The following is a 22,641-nucleotide window of genomic DNA, read 5'->3' on the forward strand; positions in this document are numbered from 1 at the left end:
ATGTAATGTTTGAGTTTTGATGTCCTACAGAAGAGCCCAATAAGTAATGCACTAATAAAATATTCACAATAAAACCTTTATTAAACAGGACTTTGGGATGTTTCTTGTTATAGCCTTTACTGTACAGAAAAGCTGAGACTGAGACTGCAGAAAGGCAGGCAGAGTTCTGGCTAGTGACAGTAATATTTAGTAAGATATTTATAGGGAGAAATAAAAGAGTATCTTTTATTAGACTACAATTCAGAAAAAAAATAACAAAAAAACCTCAGCTGCGAGCTTTTGGAGCTCTGATGCTTTTTCTTTGACTTGGTTTGCACACTCTAGCAGGGTATGAGACAGCACTGCAAAACCCTGTGTTCGTGTTTGACAGCCACAAACCCACATGCTTTTTCTAGCAAGCTGTAATAACAATTTACTAATCATTATACTCAATCCCAGAAAAAAATGAACCTGGAAGTCATGCCTGTTGTAACTTAGGCAGATTTTCCTTCCTTGGCTGTTACCCAGAAACTTCAGTCTGGACATACCTCTAAACTTGTGCTGGAAGACTGATGTAGGCAGAGCTGAGCCAAAGGAATTGGAAGCTTTGGGAGTCCAGAGGGTCTATTTTGAAACAGAAGAGGGCTGTTTGTTTTGAAATACCCAAAAGCTTTTCCGGGTCTTATTTTCCAAACTGTCTTGGTTGGTCTTATAACAGACATTGTTTCCCCAAGTAAATCTACCAATTCATATGAAGCCACTTGCCCAAATGCCACTTTGCCTGTTTGTAATACACTCACCTGAATTTTCATAGCTAATACCTTACACTGATTTTGGGACATGTACAAAGTGATGTTGATACTGAGACTGTGTTTCCTTGGAGCATCTGGTTAGCCTCTGGAAGGAGAACATGAGTGTGTGTGTGCTAATGCGCACAGGTTTGCCTGAGTCTTCCTGAGGAGGCGTTACCTGTGTGTCCTGCCGTCTGCTTGGGGCACAGTCCAAAGAGCTGAGCCTGGGTCTGTGTTTGTTTTGGAAAGGGAAGAGTTTCTCACCAGATGATAATGGAAATAGGTCACCCAGGGTGTGAGGGGCCAGGTTGGATCAGTTGAAAGGTGATGAAAGACCCTGGCTCCCTGCCAGTACAGGTGCTGCTACATTTGTTTGTTGTTAGTGACCTGTGATTTTCAGCATGTTCATCCTAAGAGGGAGGTGTGTTCTCTGCACTCTCAGACTGTGCAGTGCCTAGAGAAGTTTGGCCTAGGCTTGTAGAAAGGCTTATGGTTACAAAGTTCAGAATAAACCACTCTATTTACAGCTTTTTTAGCACAGCTCTTGCTGTTGTCTTCTGTCTGCTGGAAAGGTGGGTGGTCAGGGAGGGATTCCCGAGGGATTGATTCACAGGCTTGCATGGGGCATGGGGGGCAAGCAGATTTTTTTCTCGAGAAAAGTCTTGACAACATCATTGGTTTGATTTCAGACATGGCTTTTACAGTTTATTTTTTTCTGTCCTCTGGCATGCTCCTTGCTTGGATGTTATGTCAGGTCATCTCCTCGCACAGCTGGGACTTCCTTCCTCCTCAGAGCACCCTGGAAGGCAGCACTGCCTCATTCTGGTGGGCAAAGTCCTTTTTTTCCTCTCAGTTTTCCCCAGATTTTTGCAATTTCAGGTTCCCCGGGTACCAAGGGTTAGGCAACAGCTCCATAGCTTGGGCCTGGCTCTCAGAGGTACAAAAATAATCTCAAGCTGCAGCAGGAGAGGCTTAGGTTAGGCATTAAGAAGAATTCCTTCATAAAAAGGGTGATTAGATACTGCCCAGGGAGGTTGGTAGAGTCACCGTCCCTAGAGGTGTTTAAGAAAAGACTGGTCACTTCATGCTCTGGTCTAGTTGATACGATGGTGTTCGGTCGTAGGTTGTACCCCATGATCTTAGGGGTCTTTCTCAACATAATCGATTCTGTGATTCTGTAAAGAAAGACTTCGACAGCGTAAACCAGCAGGAAAAATTTTAGAAAGGCGGCGTTGTCCCGCCGCGGCGCTGGGTAGGGCTGCTGAGGGCAGGGCGGAGCGCGGCGCGGCCCCCGCGGCGCCCTGAGGGGCGCTGGGGCCGAGGGCGGCGGCCGCGCGCCCCCTCAGGCTGCCCGCGCGGCGCGTGTCTCCAGGCGGGGCGCGGAGCGAGAGCCAATCGGGAGGCGCCGTCCGCACCCGGGTGGGCGGGGCCTAAGCTCTGCGAGCCAATCAGACGATGGGCAGGGGAGCGGGGCGGAGCCCGGGGCGGGCGTGGGGCGGGCCCGGGGCGGGGCGTAGGTAAACACGGCGGCGGGGGGCGCGCGCCGTGCGGCTATGGCGGCGTCTCCTGCAGAGGTGCTCGGGCTGCCGGGCGAGGAGGTGAGCGAGGCCCCGCGCCGCCCCCGCTGCCCTCTCCGCGGAGCTGGCGCCGGCTTCTCCGCGCGGCTGAACCCCCTGCGGGGCGGGTATTCCCTGCGGACCTGCTGCGCTGGGGCGGGGAGCGGGGTGAGGTGATGAGGGGCGTTCCGGCAGGATCGGCGCCCCGGTGCCGGCTACCCGGCGCGCTGTAAGGCGGCAGCTGCCGTCTGGCACCGGCGGTCCTGTCTTCTCCCGCTGGAAGCTGTGGAGCCTCCTCTACGGACGGAGGGATTCGCGTGCGCTCGCAACTTCCTCGTGACGGAGTGAACGGGATTTTTTCTCCCCCCGCTCTCTTCCCGGTACCGAAGAATCGCGTCTTTGTTCCAGGCTTTGTCACAGGCGGTGTGACAGGAGCGGTGCGTGGATTAGAGCGGTGCGAAAGGTAGAGCGGTGCGTGAGCGATGGGGCTCATCCCGGCATTGCCATTAGCGGGAGTGTGAAAATCTGTCTGCGTGTCAGTGCTTTTGCAATAAACCCGTGAGTAACTGAAAGTGACTCTTGCAGTGGCCTCTGTCCTCAGGTCGTAGTTCCTGAGCACGTGGATCTTTCGGAAGGTGGCTGAGGCTGATGTACCTGTTACTGGGTGTAAGTAGCAGACAGGTGGGGGTGGATATTGCATTGTAACCGAGGCTTGTGCGTGGGGCAGAATATAATGGAATAGTTAACTTTATCAAGAAGGCAAGTCAGGTTGTTTTTAAATTGCAGATGCAGGAAGACTAAAAGCAGTATCTCTGAAAGCTGTTTGGTGACCTGTGTGAAATGTCAGTAGTGTTGTCTTTGAGCCAACAGGATATTTTACCAAAACTGTCTTTGATCAGCTCTTTTTTGTGTTCAGGCAGTGATGATCTCTGTGTCAGTGCATACTTGTTGCATCCATAATAGGAATTCAGTTTGTTAAAGCTCAAAAATACTATTCATTTTCTTGCTAGCATAACTCTCTCAAGTTGAGCTTTATTTCTGGAGAAGTAACTAAAAACTCCTGTATGACTTTTTTTATTCATCTTAATATTTGAATTACATAGAATTTCTAATATAAAACTAGCGCTGCATACTGCAAGGGTTGCATAACACTTCCTATTGCAAGATCCTGTTTTCAGTTGCTAGTAACTTTCTGGGGCTATGTAGTTGTACTAAAAGATTCCATGCCTTAGGCTCTCTGTTTTAACATTGTTAAGCTTTGTTCAGTTTAGCTGCTTTGTAGCCTCCATTGCTATGGTGAAAATATTGTGAAATCTGCTTAAAATTTAACAATTCTCATCTTCCCTCAATCTTTTTCAGCATAAATATGTTCCTTTAGAACAAGGGGGGAAAGCGGGGGGGAAAAAAAGCATGTAAAAATCCACTAGTTCTAACTTCTTCTGTAATTCGAAAGCTTGGCAAACTCTTTAAAGTGACATATGTGAAAAGTGCAGTTTGTTTATGCTCAGAGACTTTAATATTCAGTGAGTACATACTGTTCTGCATGTATAGAACTTGCTCAGTTATCTCCATAGGTTTCATGTGAGATTCTGCATGCACAAATGACAAAACAAATGATCTTATGATTACAAGAAAGCTACTCTGCTAGCTGCTCTTGCCTAGGTTACAAGAATGGAAAATAGAGTTCTCCCTCCTTGGATGGTCTTTTTCTGTCTTCACAGTTTAAGTCTGGAAGGTTGTGTACACAGAGGCACAAGAAAAACATGTTATATTGAAAGTTGTATCCAAGTTATATTGAAAGTATCATCAAGGACTTTTCTGTTGTCCCCCACATTGTTTTGCACTCTTGTCATGGTTTGTCTGCACACTGCTGCTTTCCCAGAACTGCTCTGGGGCCTGTTCTGCAAGATGGATTTGCTTTGGGTGTAAATCAGAATTGTCTAATAAAATAAAACAATCTTATCTGGAAAACCTCTTGTTGCAGCTTTTAGAGATGATCCTATGGTAAATATAATAATTATAATATATTGTCATTCAGGAAGGCAGATGAGGAGAAGTTGGTGTAGTTGTTGAGGCAGTTGAGTGTACTATTAGACTGTGCATTCCATCACAACTCAAGTTAGGCATTTATGACAGATTTCTTTGTTTATGGTGTATTAATAACTTGGACTCAGTAAAGGATTGCTAATATGATGTTGCTGATACAAAAAGAAACTGGGGTAAAAAAGAAGATGTAATTGAGGTTATTGTGTATACAGTGGGTTCTTGTATATTCTGTATGTAGGTATCTGAGTTGCAGTGCCTGAATCTAGCAGGTGCAGTTTTCCTTAATTTCTCTGGTTCAATTTTTCTTCTGTAAAATTATCCTGTCACCCACAGGACTTACGGCTTAGTTGAGTATTGAAATAATGAACAATAGTAAGGTCAATGTGGAAAAAACAATAGTTCTGTATTCAGAACAAGGTCTTGCCAGTAGGAAAGTAGATCTCAAATGTTATGGAAATAAGAACAACATGTTGCTTTTTATTGTCCTAGTAAGTTTTTTTTAAAGGGGAAAGGAATGCGATGAAATGTACTTCCTTCTTCCCAGCAGGTCAGACTCCTGTCCCAGCCCTCTCTGCTGCAGGTTCCTTGGAGGCATCAGTGGGGACATTCCCTGCTGCAGAGCGAGGCGTGGCCCGTGCTGGGGGAGCCCTGCCTGCTCCTGCCGTGCTCGGGGTGCATCTTCCTCTGAATGCAGGGCCAGGTGTTGGTTCACACCCACAGGGGCAGGCTGACAGCTGCTGCTGCTTTGCTTTGCCACAGCAGAGTTTTGAAAGAGGGGCTTTCTCATACAAAACTTTCAAGTTGTTAAGACTTGGATTTCTGTAGGTTAATCAGTTTGATCAAGCATTTTCTAATGAGGTATTCACTTCCATTTACTGTATTTTTGTGGCGATTGACTACAGTACTAAGTGCAGGATTTTCTAACAGTAATTGTGGAATGCTCTTTCAAAGACTGAAGGAAGAATTAGCTAGTGCACTGTTATTTCTTTGGTTACCGAAGGAATTAATTTTTTTCAGTGTTTTGCTCTTAAAAATAATTAAAATTATTAGTGGTTTAAATTAAGAATATAATTTTCAGAGTTGTCTGGTATCTATTTCTGTTTTCTATTATAATACCTGCTTACACTGTAGGGCTTTGGAATGGCATTCAATAAAACAACACTGATTGACTATACATGTTTTTGTTTAATGTACAGATGTCTGTTGTCAGAGTTGCTACACTCCCAGCCTGAATCAAAGACTTCTTATTTTGTTTAGCTCTTTCTATATTGTCCAGATAATATTCTAAGTTAGATTTTTTTAGGTCTTTAGTATCTATTATGTGTGGTTGCTTTCAGGAATGAAGCTAGAAATGGGAACTTCTCACAGGTGAAAATACACTTCCTAATTGCGTGCATTTGCCATTTCAGCTTTCTCAGTCATTTGAGAGCTGTCTTGTGTAGAGCAAGCATTCTTGTTTACTGCAGGTTGCCTAAGATTCCTCATAGGCATATGTTGTTTCATTCTGGAAAGCTTTAGGTATATTATTATGTTCCTTTAGGATCTACTGCTGGAGTAGGTTGTTTATGGCTATTTAGCTTGTAGTTGGTGAACTGAATGTGTAGGATACATGGTTTGTCTTCTCTATTTATGTACACCTTACCCCACAGCTCTTCTCATATTGCTGTCTTTTGAAGGTGATGCTGATGAATAGAAACATTTCAAACATGACTTCAGAGACTGGCATGGACTAATCTTTCGGGTTGCCTCTGACAAAACCAGTAATGTTGTTTGGCTCCTTTGTGCCTGAGCTGGAGCAGCCCAGTGCTTCAGTTCCTGTTCAAAGCCTGTGGTCTCCCCAGTGCCTCTGTATGAGATGTCTGCTATATCTGACTGTTCTTATACAGGCACTTAGATAGAAAAAATAGATGTTAATGTCTCTGTGCTTTAGAAAGGCTCTCAATTTTTTCTAGGCTGTGAAGAACTTTATCATTCTAGGCCATGAATGACCTAGAATTGGTCTAGGTCTAGAATGGCCTAGAATCCCACCTGTCTGGATTAGCTGAGACTCTTGTAGAAATAGTGATGCTTGCTGGCCTGTAGTCTTGAGAGGTTTCCTGATTTTGTTTGGAGTTTGCGTGTGTTTTTTTGAACAGCAGTGTCATTTGTGTAGCTCTGGTGCTTTCCAGAAGCTATTTGTTTATTTTCTGTTATTTTTACAGCCTTTCCTTTACACTGAACTAATAAGCACTGAATGGGACTGTTATGGATACTGGGTTGCACATAGTGAAAAATTGTTTGGTGATTGCTTAGGGGGTTTTGGATTTTTTGAAATTCTGTTGACAGATTGGTAACTCCATTAGTGGACTTCTGTTGTCTTAATCTTTTCCTTAATTTGTAGTCAAATGCAGCTGTTAAATACAATCTGTAGTAACAGCCAGCATTTCTTGATGGATGAGACTTTAGTATTTATGAGCACAAAATGATCACATGGTACACAGTGAATTATAAAGACTGATCTGTAAATGGCAGAAGGAAGTTAATGACTTTGATTATATTTAAGAGATCAATTAATGTAGTTTTGTGATAGGAATCTTTGTGAATCTAATACTTTGCTTATTTTGAAATAATTTCTTCAAAGAAGAATGGTTCAGCTCTCTTGGTCACTACAGGGGGGACAGTGTTCTCTGGGTTGTGGAGCAATGGTCAGATGGGAAAGTCTCCTTCCCATTTTCCATCTCCTGGTGAAATGAAGTGATGATGCTAAAAAGGACTTGCTATTATTTGGATGCCACCTAACTTGTATGGCTGCCTCACTTGAGAGGTCTGATTATTACAGGAAGTACTTTTCTCCACCTAAGGTTGCCCATTCTGTGGGAAATGCTTTCTTTCAAATGACTGCTGTATGCATGATATGATATGAATCTTAAGAAAGCCTTAATATATAGTTCCTGATATTGCCAGAATCTTTAAAGCTGATGCTGCTGTACTGTTTTATTGTTGTAATAAGCTTTGGTGCTCTTATCTTGGCTTCAGTGGTAGTTGATTCTTGACCTATCTAACAGGAAGAAAAGAATAACAGGATGTTATTGCCTGGAGGAATTGTTTACTACCAAGTGTTCTCTGTTAGACTATTTGGTCATTTTTATATTGGCTTCCTCAAGAAAAAGCTATCTAGTAGTCCAGCAGATACTGCCATTTTGTTTTACATTAAAATAACTATCCTGTCTTTGGTTGTAATCACCAACATTTGGTGAAATGTCACTATTTCTTCATCTGTGCCTTTTTTCTCACCCTTTCTTCCTGCTTATATTTTTCTTCTGTCTTCTGCTCTCTTGGACTTCTATCACTAAGGCAGGACTCATTCTCTCAGTTTTCTTTGGTGCTATTTTCCTACCATGTGAATTTGGAAAGGATGGGGGTGAGAATGAGCAGTTTGTTAATACCCGTCCTGTGTAATTATTGGCTGCAGACAACTGTAAGCCAGGCAAGACTATTCCAGTCTCAAGGTTGTGAACAAGTTTTAAACTGCTTATAAGGTTGAAATTTCTTTCCAAGTGCTGTTTTCATGTCCAAAATGAACAATTCAAGAATGGCTTATCTTAATGTATATTCATTGAACATAGGTGGTTTCATAGTGATTTTTGTGGAAATGAAACTCTCTCCTTCTGCAAGTGCTACTGTATTAAGTTTGACACTTGCTTTGCTACTCTTGAGTACATTTTACAACTATTTTAAGGCATACATAAAAAGGACTTCTGTTTTATTATCTGTTCAAAGAATCACAAGCTGGAAAGCATTGCGTTTAAAGCTTTAAGTTACTGATTGTCAACATACTGGCTCAGAAACTATTTCATCCCTTGTTACACAGAATCTGTTAGTAAATAGATTTAATTATTAGAGATGTGAAAATTGTGTGGTTTAGTAGTCCCAGCTATTTTGACTAGCATCTTGAACATCTACTTTAGAATATACTAATATGATTAACAATAAATTAATTATAAAACCTGGAAGTAGATAATAAGATAACTATCTTGCTGACTCAGCTCGGAAAAGGATGTTTTGTCTCACTTAATCAAGCCAAGATGTTTTGGTTAGTTTAGTCTCTAATATATCTTAAAGGCCTTATTCCCCTAACCCATAGCTTTAAAATACTATATAACCCCTAAAAACAACTTAAGCTTGAATTTGTTGGGAGCAGCCTAACTGATACAGACTGTGTGCAGCCACTCCCTGGCAGATTCAGTAGTTTTAACAATATTTCTTCTATTTCCATTTGCTGTTTTTACCTGATTCATATTGGGTTGCTTACATTCTCAGAGGGAACAGCTTAACAGTTCCGTTTTAACATTATTGTATTGGGTTTTTTTGTTTGTTTTTTTGCCTCCAGCCTCTGGAATGGCTGGCAGTCTGAAGCTGTCAGAAGAAGCTGAACGTCCTTGTTCCATCTGTACAAACAATCCCTGTACAAGTCTGTGCCCAGAGCTGCTGCCTTTGATGGGCTGTTGTGTGCTTGTCTGTGTTACAGAGCAGCTAGGCACTAAGCCTGTACAAGTCCCCGTGTGTGCAAAGCAGCACAGAATGCTCAGTTTCTTTAGCTGTGCAGACAATAAATTCAGATTGACCCATTCAGGTTAATGTCAGCACTGCAGGAGCTTGGGTAGACATTTTCAGGAAGAGACCCTTGAGAAGATAAATTGGGCTGAGAGAGCAGTCTCTTAGATAAACTGCAGTGCTGCTAGGCATTGCTGGTGTGTTCCTGTTTACTGGCTAGGTGCCTGTCCCCTCCTCTACCACCAGAACCACTTGAAGCACGGCAGTGATGTAAAAGAGTAGGAAGGCAGCTTGAGAGTGTCTGTAGTCAATATGGAAGAGTAAAAGGTTCAGGCTGCAGCCTGTGCATTTCTTGGACTACGCAAACACTCATGTTGCAGCTGCCTGTGGATCTACAGGAGTTACTGACCCACAATTTCTTGTATGTGGCCATGAAAAAGGCAAATAAGGATCTCCTGAGCAAAGGTGAATGAAGAGGATGAGATTCAAAATGGCCTTTTAAACCATGAAATTTTGATTTTGAATCTGTTCCTGGTGGGTGCCAGAATCAAACATCCAATGCTTTGTCTCCATGCAGAGCTTGCATGGCCTAATTTTTGTCTGCATGAAATGAGCCTCAAAAGGTCCTGGAGCTCTTTGGCTGTTCACTGCTTTCTGGGATCAGTGTGTTTGTGGCAGCTTTTCTGAGCTGTGGCAGCAGTTGCTGGGTGATTCTGCGGTCAGTGAGTGAGGAGGAAAAGGCCGCACGGTCACAGCGCTGCCCGGTATCCTGTCAGCAGCCTTCTCCTCCTCAGGATGTGCAGGGTCGTGGTGTAATGGCTCCTTGCAGTGTCAGGCCCTTCTGCCTGTGTTTGCATCAAGCTGTCTGAATCTCCCCTGGTGGTCTTTGCACACTGGCCTGACTAGAGAATGGGGAACCTTGTATGTTGTGATTATGTATTGCCTTGCATGTTAGCATGGGTTATTTCCTGGAGTTTCTAGTTACCGTAGCTTGGGGAAGGAAGAAGTGGACTCTTTAGTGGCGCCTATCGGTTTAAAAAAACCAAAAAGGGGTGTGGTGGCTTTTGGCAAGTGAGAGTGATTAGTTGAAAAAGTGAAAGTGAAAAACTCTTCTGTTGGGAAGATTGCTGCGAACAATTCAGGGATTTTTTTTAAACTGTTTCTGTTAATCTAGAAAGATACTGCTACATGGCATACCTTTACATACCTTCATGGTGGTTTGGTTAGTTGTTCAGCTCGGCTAACTAAAATGCTGTAGCTGTCCTAGTTTGACCCCAAATAAAAAATAAAGTTTCTTTCAGCAAGGCATGTTTAAATCGACCTTCAGCATGCCAGCATTGGGTTTGTGACTTCTAGTTTCCTGAGGCTATGTGCAAAGCAATTTGTCTTTCTGTAAAATAGCTTTCATATCTCTATTATGATACAAGTAAACAAACCATGTGATTAAGCCAACTTTAAAATCTCAGGAGCATGGGTTCTATTCTGGCATCTCCCCTGTGTGGACTACATTGATGCACTATTAAGCCTGACTCTGGGATGCCTGTGCCCAAAAGCATCTAATTGTCTTTGCTTTTCTCATGCTTGAATAATTGAGCAAATCTCATGGTCTAAGCAACTGAATGCAGAAACAAGAAAACCTATTTGTCTGTTAGGGCCGTGTATCCTACATCAGCATTCAATCTTTTTCTGAGAAGGAAAAGGTGGGGTTGTTTGTCCAGCTGATTGTGTCAGTTGGGTCCCTTGGGCTGTGACTGAGGACCATCCTCCTGTTGGAAGGGGGCGGTCAGGGTGCTCTGTGTGCAGTGCAGACATACTCAGGGAGAGGGGAAATGCACACCTGGTGTTCTTGAATCATCACAGACACTCACTAATGTTGAATGTCACTGAAGCCAAGTAATTGGTAGGAGATAAATTGGACGTGGTTTTTGAATGTAAGATGGGTGGATATGTTAGGATATTGTTGTATATAAAAACGTTAATAGCTCTTCTTAATCTGATACCAACACCGCTTTTTATTTATGTTTTCTTAAATCCAGTCAGTTCTGTTGTCATAAAACACATTATATTGTTATGTACCTTAAAAGCCTGATCATGACTAAGGATTTTGAAAGCTTAGGCCACTTTCAAGTGGTCAGTGCTGGGAGGGGTTGTCTGTTGGTCTTCCTTTTCTGAACTCTACTGTTGCTAATAGGAGGCAGTTTCCTTTGAGGTAAAGGCTGAAGAGAGACTTTTGACCTGGCTGGAATTGACTTGAACAATTGATTTTTTGTCAGTGGGTGCACATTGTAGATGTTAATCTCAATTCCCAGGCAATAACCTCTAATGGTAGAGGATGGGAAAAACTTGCTTACTTTTTTATTATTTTATTTTTATTTAGTGGTCTGTTCTCAGTTTTACATTTTTAGCCAGTAGTTCCTGCTTCATTATTACGATGCAGTTCTCTCCATTAGCTTTAAGAACCATTCCACTTGGGGTTGGTTAGGGAATCTAGCCCTGTGGTTATATAGCAGACCAGAGATAAAGCATTCTTAGTGCTTGCTAGGACTCTCCTTTAGAAAGCACTTTCAATAGAATCTGGAATTCAGGAAGAACCCAAGGAGACTGTCTACTGCTTCACCCGTTGCTCTTGTATCTGTTTAAGTCCTTAACCCAGATTGGATCATCTTTCCTCACAAGTGTCTCTGGCCCACCATCTCCTACAAACAGCCCTTCATCTGGAAAGCTTTTTGCTTTTTTGCAGAGAAACAATGGTCATTTGTCTTCCTCCTCTGATACGGTCACAGCTGTAGGGATTTCCCCCCCCCCCCTCCTTGAATTCAGTAGCTTATCAGATGAGCCATGTATGATTATGCTGCTGTGTTAATTAACAGAAGTGCAATTACTTGTCATTCTTATGAAGCTAATTTGTATAAAGTGTAAATAAAATATTGTTTCTTAAAAAACTCATACCCTGCTGGCAGGTCATATCAGTAATCCCGATATTTTAAGTATGACCTCTCTGTGCTGTTTACTAAAAATAGATGCAAGAATTTTTTACTCTTGCATTTTTTTCCAGAGTTTATTACTGCTTTATTAATCTATTTTGATAAATTTGATGCCCTTTTCATTCTGCCCAGGAAACAAATATTGTCAGAGTCTATTTCCCTCCCTCTGCATGCCAAGATACCATTAGGTGAAAACTTCTGTGGTCCTTGCAGATTTGTCTCAGTGTTACTGATAGAGCTATTTCTGTCAGACAAAGTAACTGCATCATTTAGTCTGCAGTTCTTAGTGTGAATTCAAAATTAATGCCCACAATTTCTTTTAGCTTTATTAATTGAAAATAGACCTGAAAAAGAAATCTGAATGCATCTTGAATGTTACTTTGTTTTTAAGGAGAACACGCGAATTGTCAGAGTGAAGGTTATAGCTGGAATTGGCCTGGCCAAGAAGGATATCTTAGGAGCCAGGTAAGAATATGTTGTTAATGTATTAAGGGACAGCTGCTTCTTTATTTTCTTTCTACAGCTCTTTAGTTCTCAGTAAATTCTTCTGTGTCTCTTGAAAAAAAAAAAAAAAATCTGAACTCTTTCAACTGGCAACTTCATAAAGTTATTAGAGACTATATGAACATGAAGTTACCTGCTTTCTTATCCAAGAGTGACTTGGACAGATCTTAAGTGTTGGCAAAACAAAGTAGAGGAATGTTTTATTCTCTGCATGATAAAATAGTTCTGCCATGGAGGATAGATCCATGTCTGTGTTTCACTTCAGGTAGACTGTAGCTGAAATAACAACAATTAAAATAACTAGAGTTTAGTTGTAGTCAAAGTTCTCATCTGCTTGAAAGACTTGGAATGAGCACAGTAGTAAAAACTGGGGGCTATAAAACTGTTTCAGCTCCAATTATGTGCAGTGGAACAGTGGCTTAACATTTAGCAAAGGAATGATCAGACTTGTGAGCTGGTAATTGAAATGCTTTTAAGATCTTGTAGAGTTGGCAAGTGGCAGAATGCATTTTGTGCTAAAGCCACTTTTGCTTCTGGCCTTTTTACAAAGGATCTAGAAAAGTTTTGATGGGTTTAGTGCAAGTTCTGCTTTCAGCTGCTTTGGCATATGTGCAGGAATGTTGTTATTTTAGCACAAAATTGCTGTGTGCGACATCAGTTTAGCAATAGAAAAAATTCTCTTGTGAAATTTATATTTTCCCTAAAGCTAGACAGTCTCCCTTAAATTTTTTGTTCATGTACAATTTTTTTTACTTCAAGCAAAAATAAATCAGCTTTTCTCATCATAACTTAAATATGTGAAAACCATATGCTCTTTTACTGTAGGGCAGACAGTCTTGGTCACCTTTTGTTACTACTCTGAGCAATTGAGTGCTTTGATTGTTCATGAAAAGTAGTTATTCGTATAAAGTATTGGGTTTTAGTACCACAGAAAAGGAAGAGGCAGTAGGGCATTTTAAGCAGCAATATTAGGACATCTTCATTAATGGAAAAATCCAGGTTAAACTCAAACTCTGTCAAAATGATAGAACATTTAGTAAAATTGTTGTATGTTTAAGGAAGTACCTCAAATTCCAGGTGTTCTAAAGTGTTAAGATACTTAATACTTGAAGATTTTTCAGTCACAGCTGATTTTTTTTATGCATGTCTTGTTGAAATGCGAGAGGATTTATTGAATCTGTTCTCCTGAAGTAACTGCAAAAGAAGACAGAGTCAAGTCATACTAATACACAGAATGGCATAGCTAATATGATCATTATCACTACTAGTGTTTATATTACTTTTATCTCTAAAACTGTGTAGGAAATGCTTGTAATTACAAATGTCTGTGGTATTTGTAAAGTAATTGTAACCCATGGTTACATAACTGCTATAAATTTAAGCCTTTAAAACTTGACTGCTGATAATGGTGACCAAAAAGGGCATAGAGCAGCATTCTACTTGTTTTGTTTTTTCCCCTACCAGTGACCCATATGTGAAAGTGACATTGTATGATCCAGTGAATGGAGCCCTTACCAGTATTCAGACAAAAACTATTAGAAAGGTTAGTCATCTTATCTGTGTGGGTGTGGTGGGGTTTGTTTGGGGTTTCTGGTATTGTGTTGAGGTTTTTTTTAAAACAGACTCCAGAGGAAAAGTTAAAGCTATAGGAAATACAAGAAATCATGTATTTTGAGTGAATGGCTGTGTTGAAGGGAGTGTTCTATGGTCTGCTCAGTTTCTCTGTTTATGGCATTATTGTGGTGTTTTCTCTTCAAAAATTTTATTGAAAGGTAGAGGAAAAACTGAAGAATATAAGGTGAGTACTGATTCAAAACTACATTATTAATGGAAGTATTGGATTGTTCTGATTTTTCTGAGCTCTTTAATGATATAAGAATCTTTGTTCTTGTACAACTTTTTATCTTATGTTAAAAAAACAAACAGTTTGTTCTGTTTAAGCATCAAATTGCACCATTCACGTGAATCATGATACTCCTTGATTTTCTAGAATACATGCAGGAAAAAGTCAGTACTGCTAACTTAGTTTAACTGACAATGAAGAACTGTATATATGAGAGGGAAAGCACTCTTCCAAATTGTTCTGGATAGTGGCTGTGATTTATGAGGGCGCTCATGCATTTTTCCTTCCATGTTGATAATTGTTATATTAAACTCCCTTTGTAGCTAAACTATCTGTAGTATTTTTTTAAATATCACAGTTCAAAGATGAGCTTAGCTGAGTGAGTTATTGCTGTGTTTGGCCCATCTGTGCCTGGTCTGTGTAGTTTATGTTGCTTAGAGATTTGGCATTTGGTAAGAGTTTGCATGTAAGTAATGTGGGTGTTGAGCTGAGAGGAAGGCAGTGATTATTTACTGAAGGGACATACTCTAAATTAACTATTTCCAAGTGTCTAAAGCACCTTCTCTACATCCATGACATAGCCAATATATGACAATACCTGCATAAATTGTGTCCATTCTGCACAGCATTAAACTCCTTTGACTTTTACCAGCACTATCAAGGTTAAAGGTATTTTTTTCTTAAGTGGATTGTTACATGGAATAAAATGTGTAATACATCAAAAATTGTACAAAATTGTCAGTAAAACTAATGCTCTCTTTTTTTTTTTTTTCCTTCCTCCATACATAGTCCTTAAACCCAAAATGGAATGAAGAACTCTTATTTAGAGTAAGTGATTTTGTTTATAGCCTTATTACATGTTGGATGTATTACACATTGAGAAAAACTACTCACTACTCTCCCCACTTCAGAACTCTTCCCTAATTCGGAAATAAGTCTACAATTAATGTTCTGAAAGGCTCACAAATTTCTGTCCTTAGAAATATGTTTGTTAATTCTGAGACAAATGTGAAATTTTCAGTCTTGGTGTTGCCTTCTGTTGTCTGTGAATGTTTAAAAGCATGTGCATAGACTTAGAAACAGTTTGGGATAGTACCAGTTATGGATTGTTGGTTCAAATAGAAAAACATTGCAAAGTAGAATGGCAGCAAGGTATAAATTTGCTGTTTAATAAAGACCTTTGGTATTTCTTTCCTCCTGCATAAACACAGAGATTTTGCTGAAGACAAGTGCTGAAATTCAGTACATATGTTAATTATCACTATATTTATTTTTCATAGGTTAATCCTCAGAAGCACAGACTCCTTTTTGAAGTATTTGATGAAAACCGTTTGGTAGGTCTTTTTGTGTTCATTTTGCAGTGTATTAAAGACTTGAATGAAAGCAGTCCATCAGGATTCAATGTGGATAAAAAACCCACTCCAAACAACCTTAATTTCTATAATGAAACCTAAAGCTAAAGGCAGACCTGATTATTTATCTGATATTACCACACTCCTGAAGCTGTGACATTATTATTTTAAAACTTCTAATGTGCTTTAACTCATGAAAGCATCATTCTTTCATAGTGACCAAATTCTTTGGTGATATTGAAAGGCTCTGTATTGGATGTTTATTTTTCCCTGTCAACAAAGCAATATTGATATGTGGTGTGAGAAGCTTCCTCAGTGTGTGAGGAGTAGCATGAAAGAAAGCATACATGGATTTTCTTTGGAAAGCTCAAGAAGAGAGAAATGGATTGCAACCTTGTAGATAGGTGTCACTCTGAATGGCAGGTCACTGGTGAGATAGGGCTAGCTTGTGCTTTTATCTAATTGAAATCAACATTCCTCTTCTGACCCAGGCTCTCATTTTGTGTCCAGATGTCTGGTTGCCTGTATTTGTTTTTGTGTTGCATTGTACGTAAGCTTGTAGCAGTACAGCCATGACACTTGCCTCTGTTTCACTGATGTTCCTTGTCACTGAAATAAATACCTTTTCCTTCTGCAGGAGTTTGGAACTAAAGGGAGGGATTGAATGCTTTTGCATGACAAACACAGTTTCATTCCAAAGAAAGGATCTCTTAGTGCTTTGTGTTTGAGTAGTGTGTTGGCCATGAAGAACATTTCTTGTTAAAGTTTTCTGCATGTGTTCAGTAAACCATTGTATCTTTTATCAAGATGCTGCTCTTCTGAGATTGGGAAGAGTAAAAATGTGTGTAAATGTAAGTACAAACTGCCTGGAATAATGAGTTTTAAGAAGGAGGAGGCTTGTTTCTTGGTTATAGGCATTACACAGTCCCCAGACCATTTAATGCTTAACTGGTGATATTACCGGTCTCAAGTATTTAAAATACAGTGTCTCTTTGATTTATTTAAAAGGAATCATAAGCACTTGTCTCTACATGGGAAGTTAAATATGATTTTTCAGGATGCTTAGATTTTCATCTGGACATAGTATTATGGGCTACAGCATATCCTTCACAACGTCGAAGTACTCTGTCCATTTTATGTCTGGTTAGAGCATTGCTGCCACCACCTGGAAGCCACGAGGCATGATTAGAAAGTAGGATTCTTGATTTTTTGGGGGCAGAAGGCTGGTGTTTCCTTGGTATTTTCCAACAGAACTCCTTCACATTCTTTATCTAATCTATAAGTTATTTGATCTGTTTGCTTATGGAGAGGAACCAGTTAAAGATTTTGTTGGTATCAGCTGGGAAATGGTGCTTTGTTTCCCATGCATGATTTTATTTAGAGATCAAAGTGTCATGACCTCATCAGTCACTCTAAGACCATCTCCCTATTTCTCTTCAGCTTGCTCTCAGAAAATGTTTTTATTCCAGATGTCTTGGGTTGTTCTAAGCAAGATAAATTGTTGCCTTAGCTATGATTGTTATTTAGCGTTGGCAAGCTCCCCCACTTCTATTAATTCATCATCACATGATGAAAATCATAGGTAAGTATGTGTAATCATAGCTACGTAGCTATGATCAAAAGATATTTCATCTTCTGTTATTTTAATATTTTATTCTGTTATTTTCAGTGTTCTTTCATCTACCTTTTGGATGACTGTTTAAGGTCTAAATGTGAGCAGTTTGATAAAATTGAAATATTCTTTATATTTGTGTCCTCCTAATGGTTAATTTCCTCTTTACAAAATTTTATCTCAAGTGCATTTATTCTCTTTAACTTTAGGAATAAATGGAAGCCAGAAATACCTGCTTGTTTTTAAAAAAAGTTGTGTTCTTGAATACCAACCTCAAAACCTTTCTTCAGAGTTTAGCTTAATTTTTGTGTTGGTCTTGCTGCATTGGTTTTATTGCCCCTAGTCAGAGTTTTGAAATCTTCCTGTAATAGCTTTAAGACTTTTCAAAAATCACTTGTTTTGGATTTGGTAAAGGAGTGCTAAATCTGGTTTGTTCTTCTGACATGCAAACCCTTGGGTTTGCAGTAAAGAATAAAGGGCTTGAGCAGTTTGCGGAGTCTTTAATTGTGGCTGTCTTTAAGAACACACTAGAAGAATGTCAAGAAGAACATTGAAATCACTTAGGAGGTGAGTCAGTGAAGAGACCATGTCTCTTGCCATCTGTCTTACAATACCTTTACAAAATTTAAGTATATTGCAAATTAAGTGCCTGAATCTGTTATTGATACTGAAGAAATCAATTCTATTAAGCTTTAAATGGAACTGTTGGTATATATTAAAAAATACTAACTTTTAGTGTACTTTTATGCCAACTCTAATTCAGCAACATTGACTTTAACACTTTAAAAGCCATTTTACATTGCCTGAGAAAGCTGTAGTTGGCTGGCAATACCTATATAGGTATAGCTAAGGAAGAGAGACGTGTTGAGAAATTTTGCTGGAATCTTAAGCCTTGAGTTACCAAAAATTATGCCAGTTTATTGTTTTCTTAGGATTTCTTTAGTAAAATTGAATTAAACACTTCAGATCATCCACTAGGGGAAAAAATAATGCTTTTACTAAAAGAAACAAGTACCTCCAATGGTTGCACTTTGCATTACAGCAATATGTTACAAACTGTGCCACTAATATGTTTGTTCTTGGGGAGAGAAGAAGCCTTAAGAAATGCATTTTTTACTTTTTGCTCACATATCTTAGGATCATTTGCTGATCTTTTTGGTTTGTGTTTGGTTTTATGGGTATTTTTTACTGTATTGCTTGAAGTACAAATGTAACATTTTGAAACTGACCAAAAGAACCTTTCATGATATTTTCCTTTCCTCTTCTATCCCCAGTCCTCACCAACATACAACTTTAGAAGAAGTCCTGTTGGTTATAATTAAATAAATGAAGTGTTGTATTTGTTGGCTTTTTATGAATAAGCTAGTATTCATTTATTGCTGCATTCTAATAATGGAATTCAGGTAATGGAGGTTAAGTAAGCCCTGGAGTATAATTAGAAAACAAGTTTGTTGCTTGCAAACAAGGTACTGTGAATTTGATTCTTGGCTCTTTTTTGGGAAGGAGGTATAAATGTTAATTTTACTGCCTTCTAGCTTAAAATACAGTAAAGGTTAAATAAATATGAAGCAGAAAAAACTCCTAGTAGTATGACCTATAAAAGTATAAATGGCCTAGTGTTCTCTTCTGTTTGTAGTCTTTCAGCAGCACTAAGTAATTTCATGTTAGAGCAGTAGCATTCAGTACTGCATCATATATGGCTTATGTATTCAAAAGTACATTGATAGCCAAATGTTGGTGTTTTTCAAAACAAACCCCACAACAGAAATCCCACTTAACAGCAATATTCAAGATTGTCTTTTATCAAAAATCCCACTAGGTGCCAGCAAAGGACCTCTACAGATTGTATGAGCCAATGAAACATTTTGTAGGAATTCTCAATCTCTTTACTCTTGGAAGAATTGACAGTATATTAACTTCTTGACATGATGAGCTTTTTCTTTTAAAAAATGAAAATTAAAAAAAAAATTGGTATGAATCTGTGAGGCAGTTTGTGTATAATTATACAGAATAGCTTTCTTCTGTAATTCTGTTTGGTAACACTTTTTTTTCTGTGCGTACTTAGTTCAGTGTTTTGAAGTTTGTGTAGCTGGTCACAAATCTGCAAATCACATTGAACTGTAATGACTGTGTCCTTACTCTGGGTTCTAACAAATAAGATGAGGTAGTTTGATTTGTAAGAATAATCTTGTTTCTTTCTACCTTTAACAGCTGCAGTTAGAAAAGGTCAAACTAGAAATAAAAATAAATGCCAAATTATTAACCAGAAAAACTCTTTTTGGCTCCTTTTCAGTTGCACTTCATTTAAAATTATGAATTAATAAGCACAGAGGGTTCTACTATGTGCAAATCTTTAGAAAGTGTGATTGCTTAGCAGCATGTGGATTGCAAGATAATGCCAGATTGCTTTCAAGTTTTATTTAAATAGTGCAGAAAAACATTTTCTTAAGGGAGAGAGGAGGCTTATTTCACTAGTTTATGCATAATTCAGACCTCAGCAGTTTGCTAGCATGGTTACTATTTGGAAATTCAATCCTGGACTTGATACTCAATTATATGGGACTTCATTCCTACCAACTTCCTGTAATTCTAAACCTATGGGTAAAAATATTAGTAGTCATACGCTGCTGAGGAAAGTACGGACACATTGACTCAGCTCGTGCAGCCGCAGCAGGCGTTGCTGTTTGCAGCTTGCAAGTTCTGGAAGCCTATTATAGTACTCATTTATGCAAATTCCAGAAGGTGTAATTGCAACAAGGTCAGTAGTGTTTGTCAGTGTGTCGCAGCTGAGGTTTCTGGAACATAAGTGCTTTTTAAATGAAGGTTTTCTGACTGCAAGCAATCAACGACCGGTCCAGAAACTGCAGTTCAAGGAATGGCTGACTTATTTCAAGAGGTACTTTCTTTTAAAATGCTAGTATCTTGTAGAAATTAGGACAAAGACTGCAACTTTTATGGGCTTTTACTGTTGCAATGTACCAGCTCTGGGTTCTGTGCAGCTGCCTGTAGCCTTGCTGCTGAAGGATCTTTGTGGGTTTCATTTGCTAACATGCATGGAAATGAGAACAAATGGCACGACGGTTAAGATTGCATTTTGCTACTCAAAGAAGCAACACAGACCCATTATCAGAAACCTCTGAAGATTTTTTGGATAGTAATAATTGTATGTACTTCAAAAAATCACAGAGTTCTGCACCTAGCATTACACAAGTGAAACTGATTCCTAGACAAGCTGCTTATGCACCTGTAGTGCAACAAGTAATTAATCAAGAGAAAAGCACAACTGTTTCTTCACTGCAAATAAAAAAGAGCAGTTCATTGCACATTTCCTTGCAGTCTAGGAAGCAAAATGGATGTTCTAGGTTTGGTGATGTCGTGGCTGCTGGTGAAGACACTTCATTCATTGGTATTGATAGCGAAGGGAGCTGTGGTGCTGGACCTGTGTCTGACCATCGATCTAATGACAGCCTTCTGAGCAGTGCTGCTCTGGGCAGAGGCAGCCTCAGCAGCATTGCAGCAAGTGACAGTGGCTCGTTCAGCAGTGCTGGCAGTGACTATGGATCATGTGCAAGTACCACAAGTGATGGAGGTTCATATACTAACAGTATCATCAGTGACAGTGGCGCTCTTTGGACAAGTGACAGTACTTTCTGTGGTGACTCTTCATGTAGAAGCACTGCAAACATATGTAATCCCTCCAGGAGCAACTCATCTCAGGAAACACTGTACAGAAGTAATACTACTTTTGACCAAGATGCTTTGTCAGTGAGAAAGAAAACTAAAATTCCATTGCGACGTTGTTCGTCACTGGTTATTTTTCCTAGGAGTCCTTCCAGTACCCCTCCAGCTTCTCCAGTGAGCTCAGGTCAACTACCACACAGAGGCACCTATCAAACATCTCATAGATTAATTATTTCGCCTAGTGAGCTAGCACAAAAAGATGATCAGACCATTTCTAAGGGATTCCTTTCAACAGCAGTCAATGGACTTAGACTGTCTAAAACAGTTTGCTCTTCTGGTGAGGTCAGAGACATCCGACCGCTTTATTTGAATGCATCATTACAGGACAAAAGTCAAATTTTAAATGGTCCTCAGCAGGCAACTTGTGAAGAAGTACCTGATGGCTTCTCATGTGTTTCACTTCATCTTACACCAAGAGCATTTGCATCAAGCAGTGAAATGGTTAATGGCTCTTGCAGTCCAGAGTTAAATCTGAACTCTGGTACAAAATACCCTCATTTAAAACTGGAACGTAGCACATCTGCATGTCTGCCCTCAAAAACAGATTCAGAATATCAGATTAATATAAATGAACTAGGAAGACTGAATGCACAGATGAGCAAAACTCCCCATATTTTGCAAAGAAGTGTTTCCTTGGAAGGATCACGTCAAAAAGTTTCTTGCTGCTTACCCAGCCTTAAATACAAGTGTCACAGTGCAAGGACGTCTCAGTTGCACATACAGTTCAAAGCTGGGAATGAAGGAAAAACAGCTGGTGTTAGGAAAAGATATGGAACCTCTAAAAGGGAAATCTCTAGCACTTTGTGGAGGCCCCATAAGGTGAGTGTTGTGGTTTATAGAAACATGTGATGGTATTTTACAGTTGAAATTTAGCTGGAAAGTAGTAAAAGTTTGCAACCAAGATTTAAGTGCAGTGATTTCAGAGTTTCCTAATGGTATCAAATTGTCACCATTAGGAAGTTAATTTTTTAATTATCAGGAACATTTGGGTTTTAGATTAGTTTCTTAGAATATGGGACATACAATAGCATAAGTGAATAGGTGTTACTGGGAAATAAGTGTATTTAATAGATTTTAAACAATAGTTTGCTCTTTACATGAACTCAGAGGGATTTTCTTGTCTAGTTGTTGAAACATGGGAGTAGTTTAAACTTCTGATTAAATTTTGTAGTTATAAACACCTAACTTTTCAGTAAATTAATAGTAGTTACTGAAGTTGTTTGCATAGAAAATGGGTTAAAATGAGTGATCTTGTAGTTTTATTTCAGATAGGCTTTATTTTACAGAGTAGTTTGTTGTATGTAGAATTAAAGATAAGTCGTATTTGAGCAGAGAAACTGTAAATACCATTTGTTTCTGTATACACCCTGAACCACAGGAATTTTCAGTTTCCTCTCACACTTTTTTTCCTTCTTCCAACTACTATTTCAGCCTGAGCTGTACTGAGTAACTTAATACCTCTTCCAACAACATTGCTGTTCAAATTATAGTACTTGGGTCTAGAAGGCTTATATTAAATATATATTTTTTGTAATGAAATTCGTGCCCAGCTAAACTGCAGAGGTGTCTACTCTTATTAACTCTTAAGGCAGTTATAAAGCGTAGGCTACATGAAAGGTCGATTTTAAGCCTTGTTTAAATAATATTGTAAGGACTTAAATTATCTGAATATTTTTCATTATGAATGCTGATAAAAGTGC

The 22,641-nt window shown here is 39.4% G+C and overlaps 1 protein-coding gene across 4 annotated transcripts in view; it reads left to right on the top strand.

Moving 5' to 3' along the window:
- The first annotated feature begins 2,234 nt into the window (after positions 1 to 2,234).
- NEDD4 (NEDD4 E3 ubiquitin protein ligase) overlaps positions 2,235 to 22,641 on the top strand; it is a 51,739-nt gene continuing 31,332 nt past the window's right edge. For 2 of the 4 annotated variants that reach the window (XM_021537405.3, XM_085588281.1), the window contains exons 1-5: positions 2,235 to 2,368; positions 12,281 to 12,354; positions 13,858 to 13,936; positions 15,026 to 15,064; positions 15,517 to 15,570. In XM_021537405.3, coding sequence (XP_021393080.3) covers positions 2,324 to 2,368; positions 12,281 to 12,354; positions 13,858 to 13,936; positions 15,026 to 15,064; positions 15,517 to 15,570 — 291 coding nt within the window. In that variant the 5' untranslated portion in view covers positions 2,235 to 2,323. The other 2 variants (XM_021537404.4, XM_085588279.1) reach the window with 1 other exon arrangement.

Source organism: Lonchura striata, chromosome 10 (assembly GCF_050655825.1).
Source record: "Lonchura striata isolate lonStrDom1 chromosome 10, ASM5065582v1, whole genome shotgun sequence".
Taxonomy (NCBI): domain Eukaryota; kingdom Metazoa; phylum Chordata; class Aves; order Passeriformes; family Estrildidae; genus Lonchura; species Lonchura striata.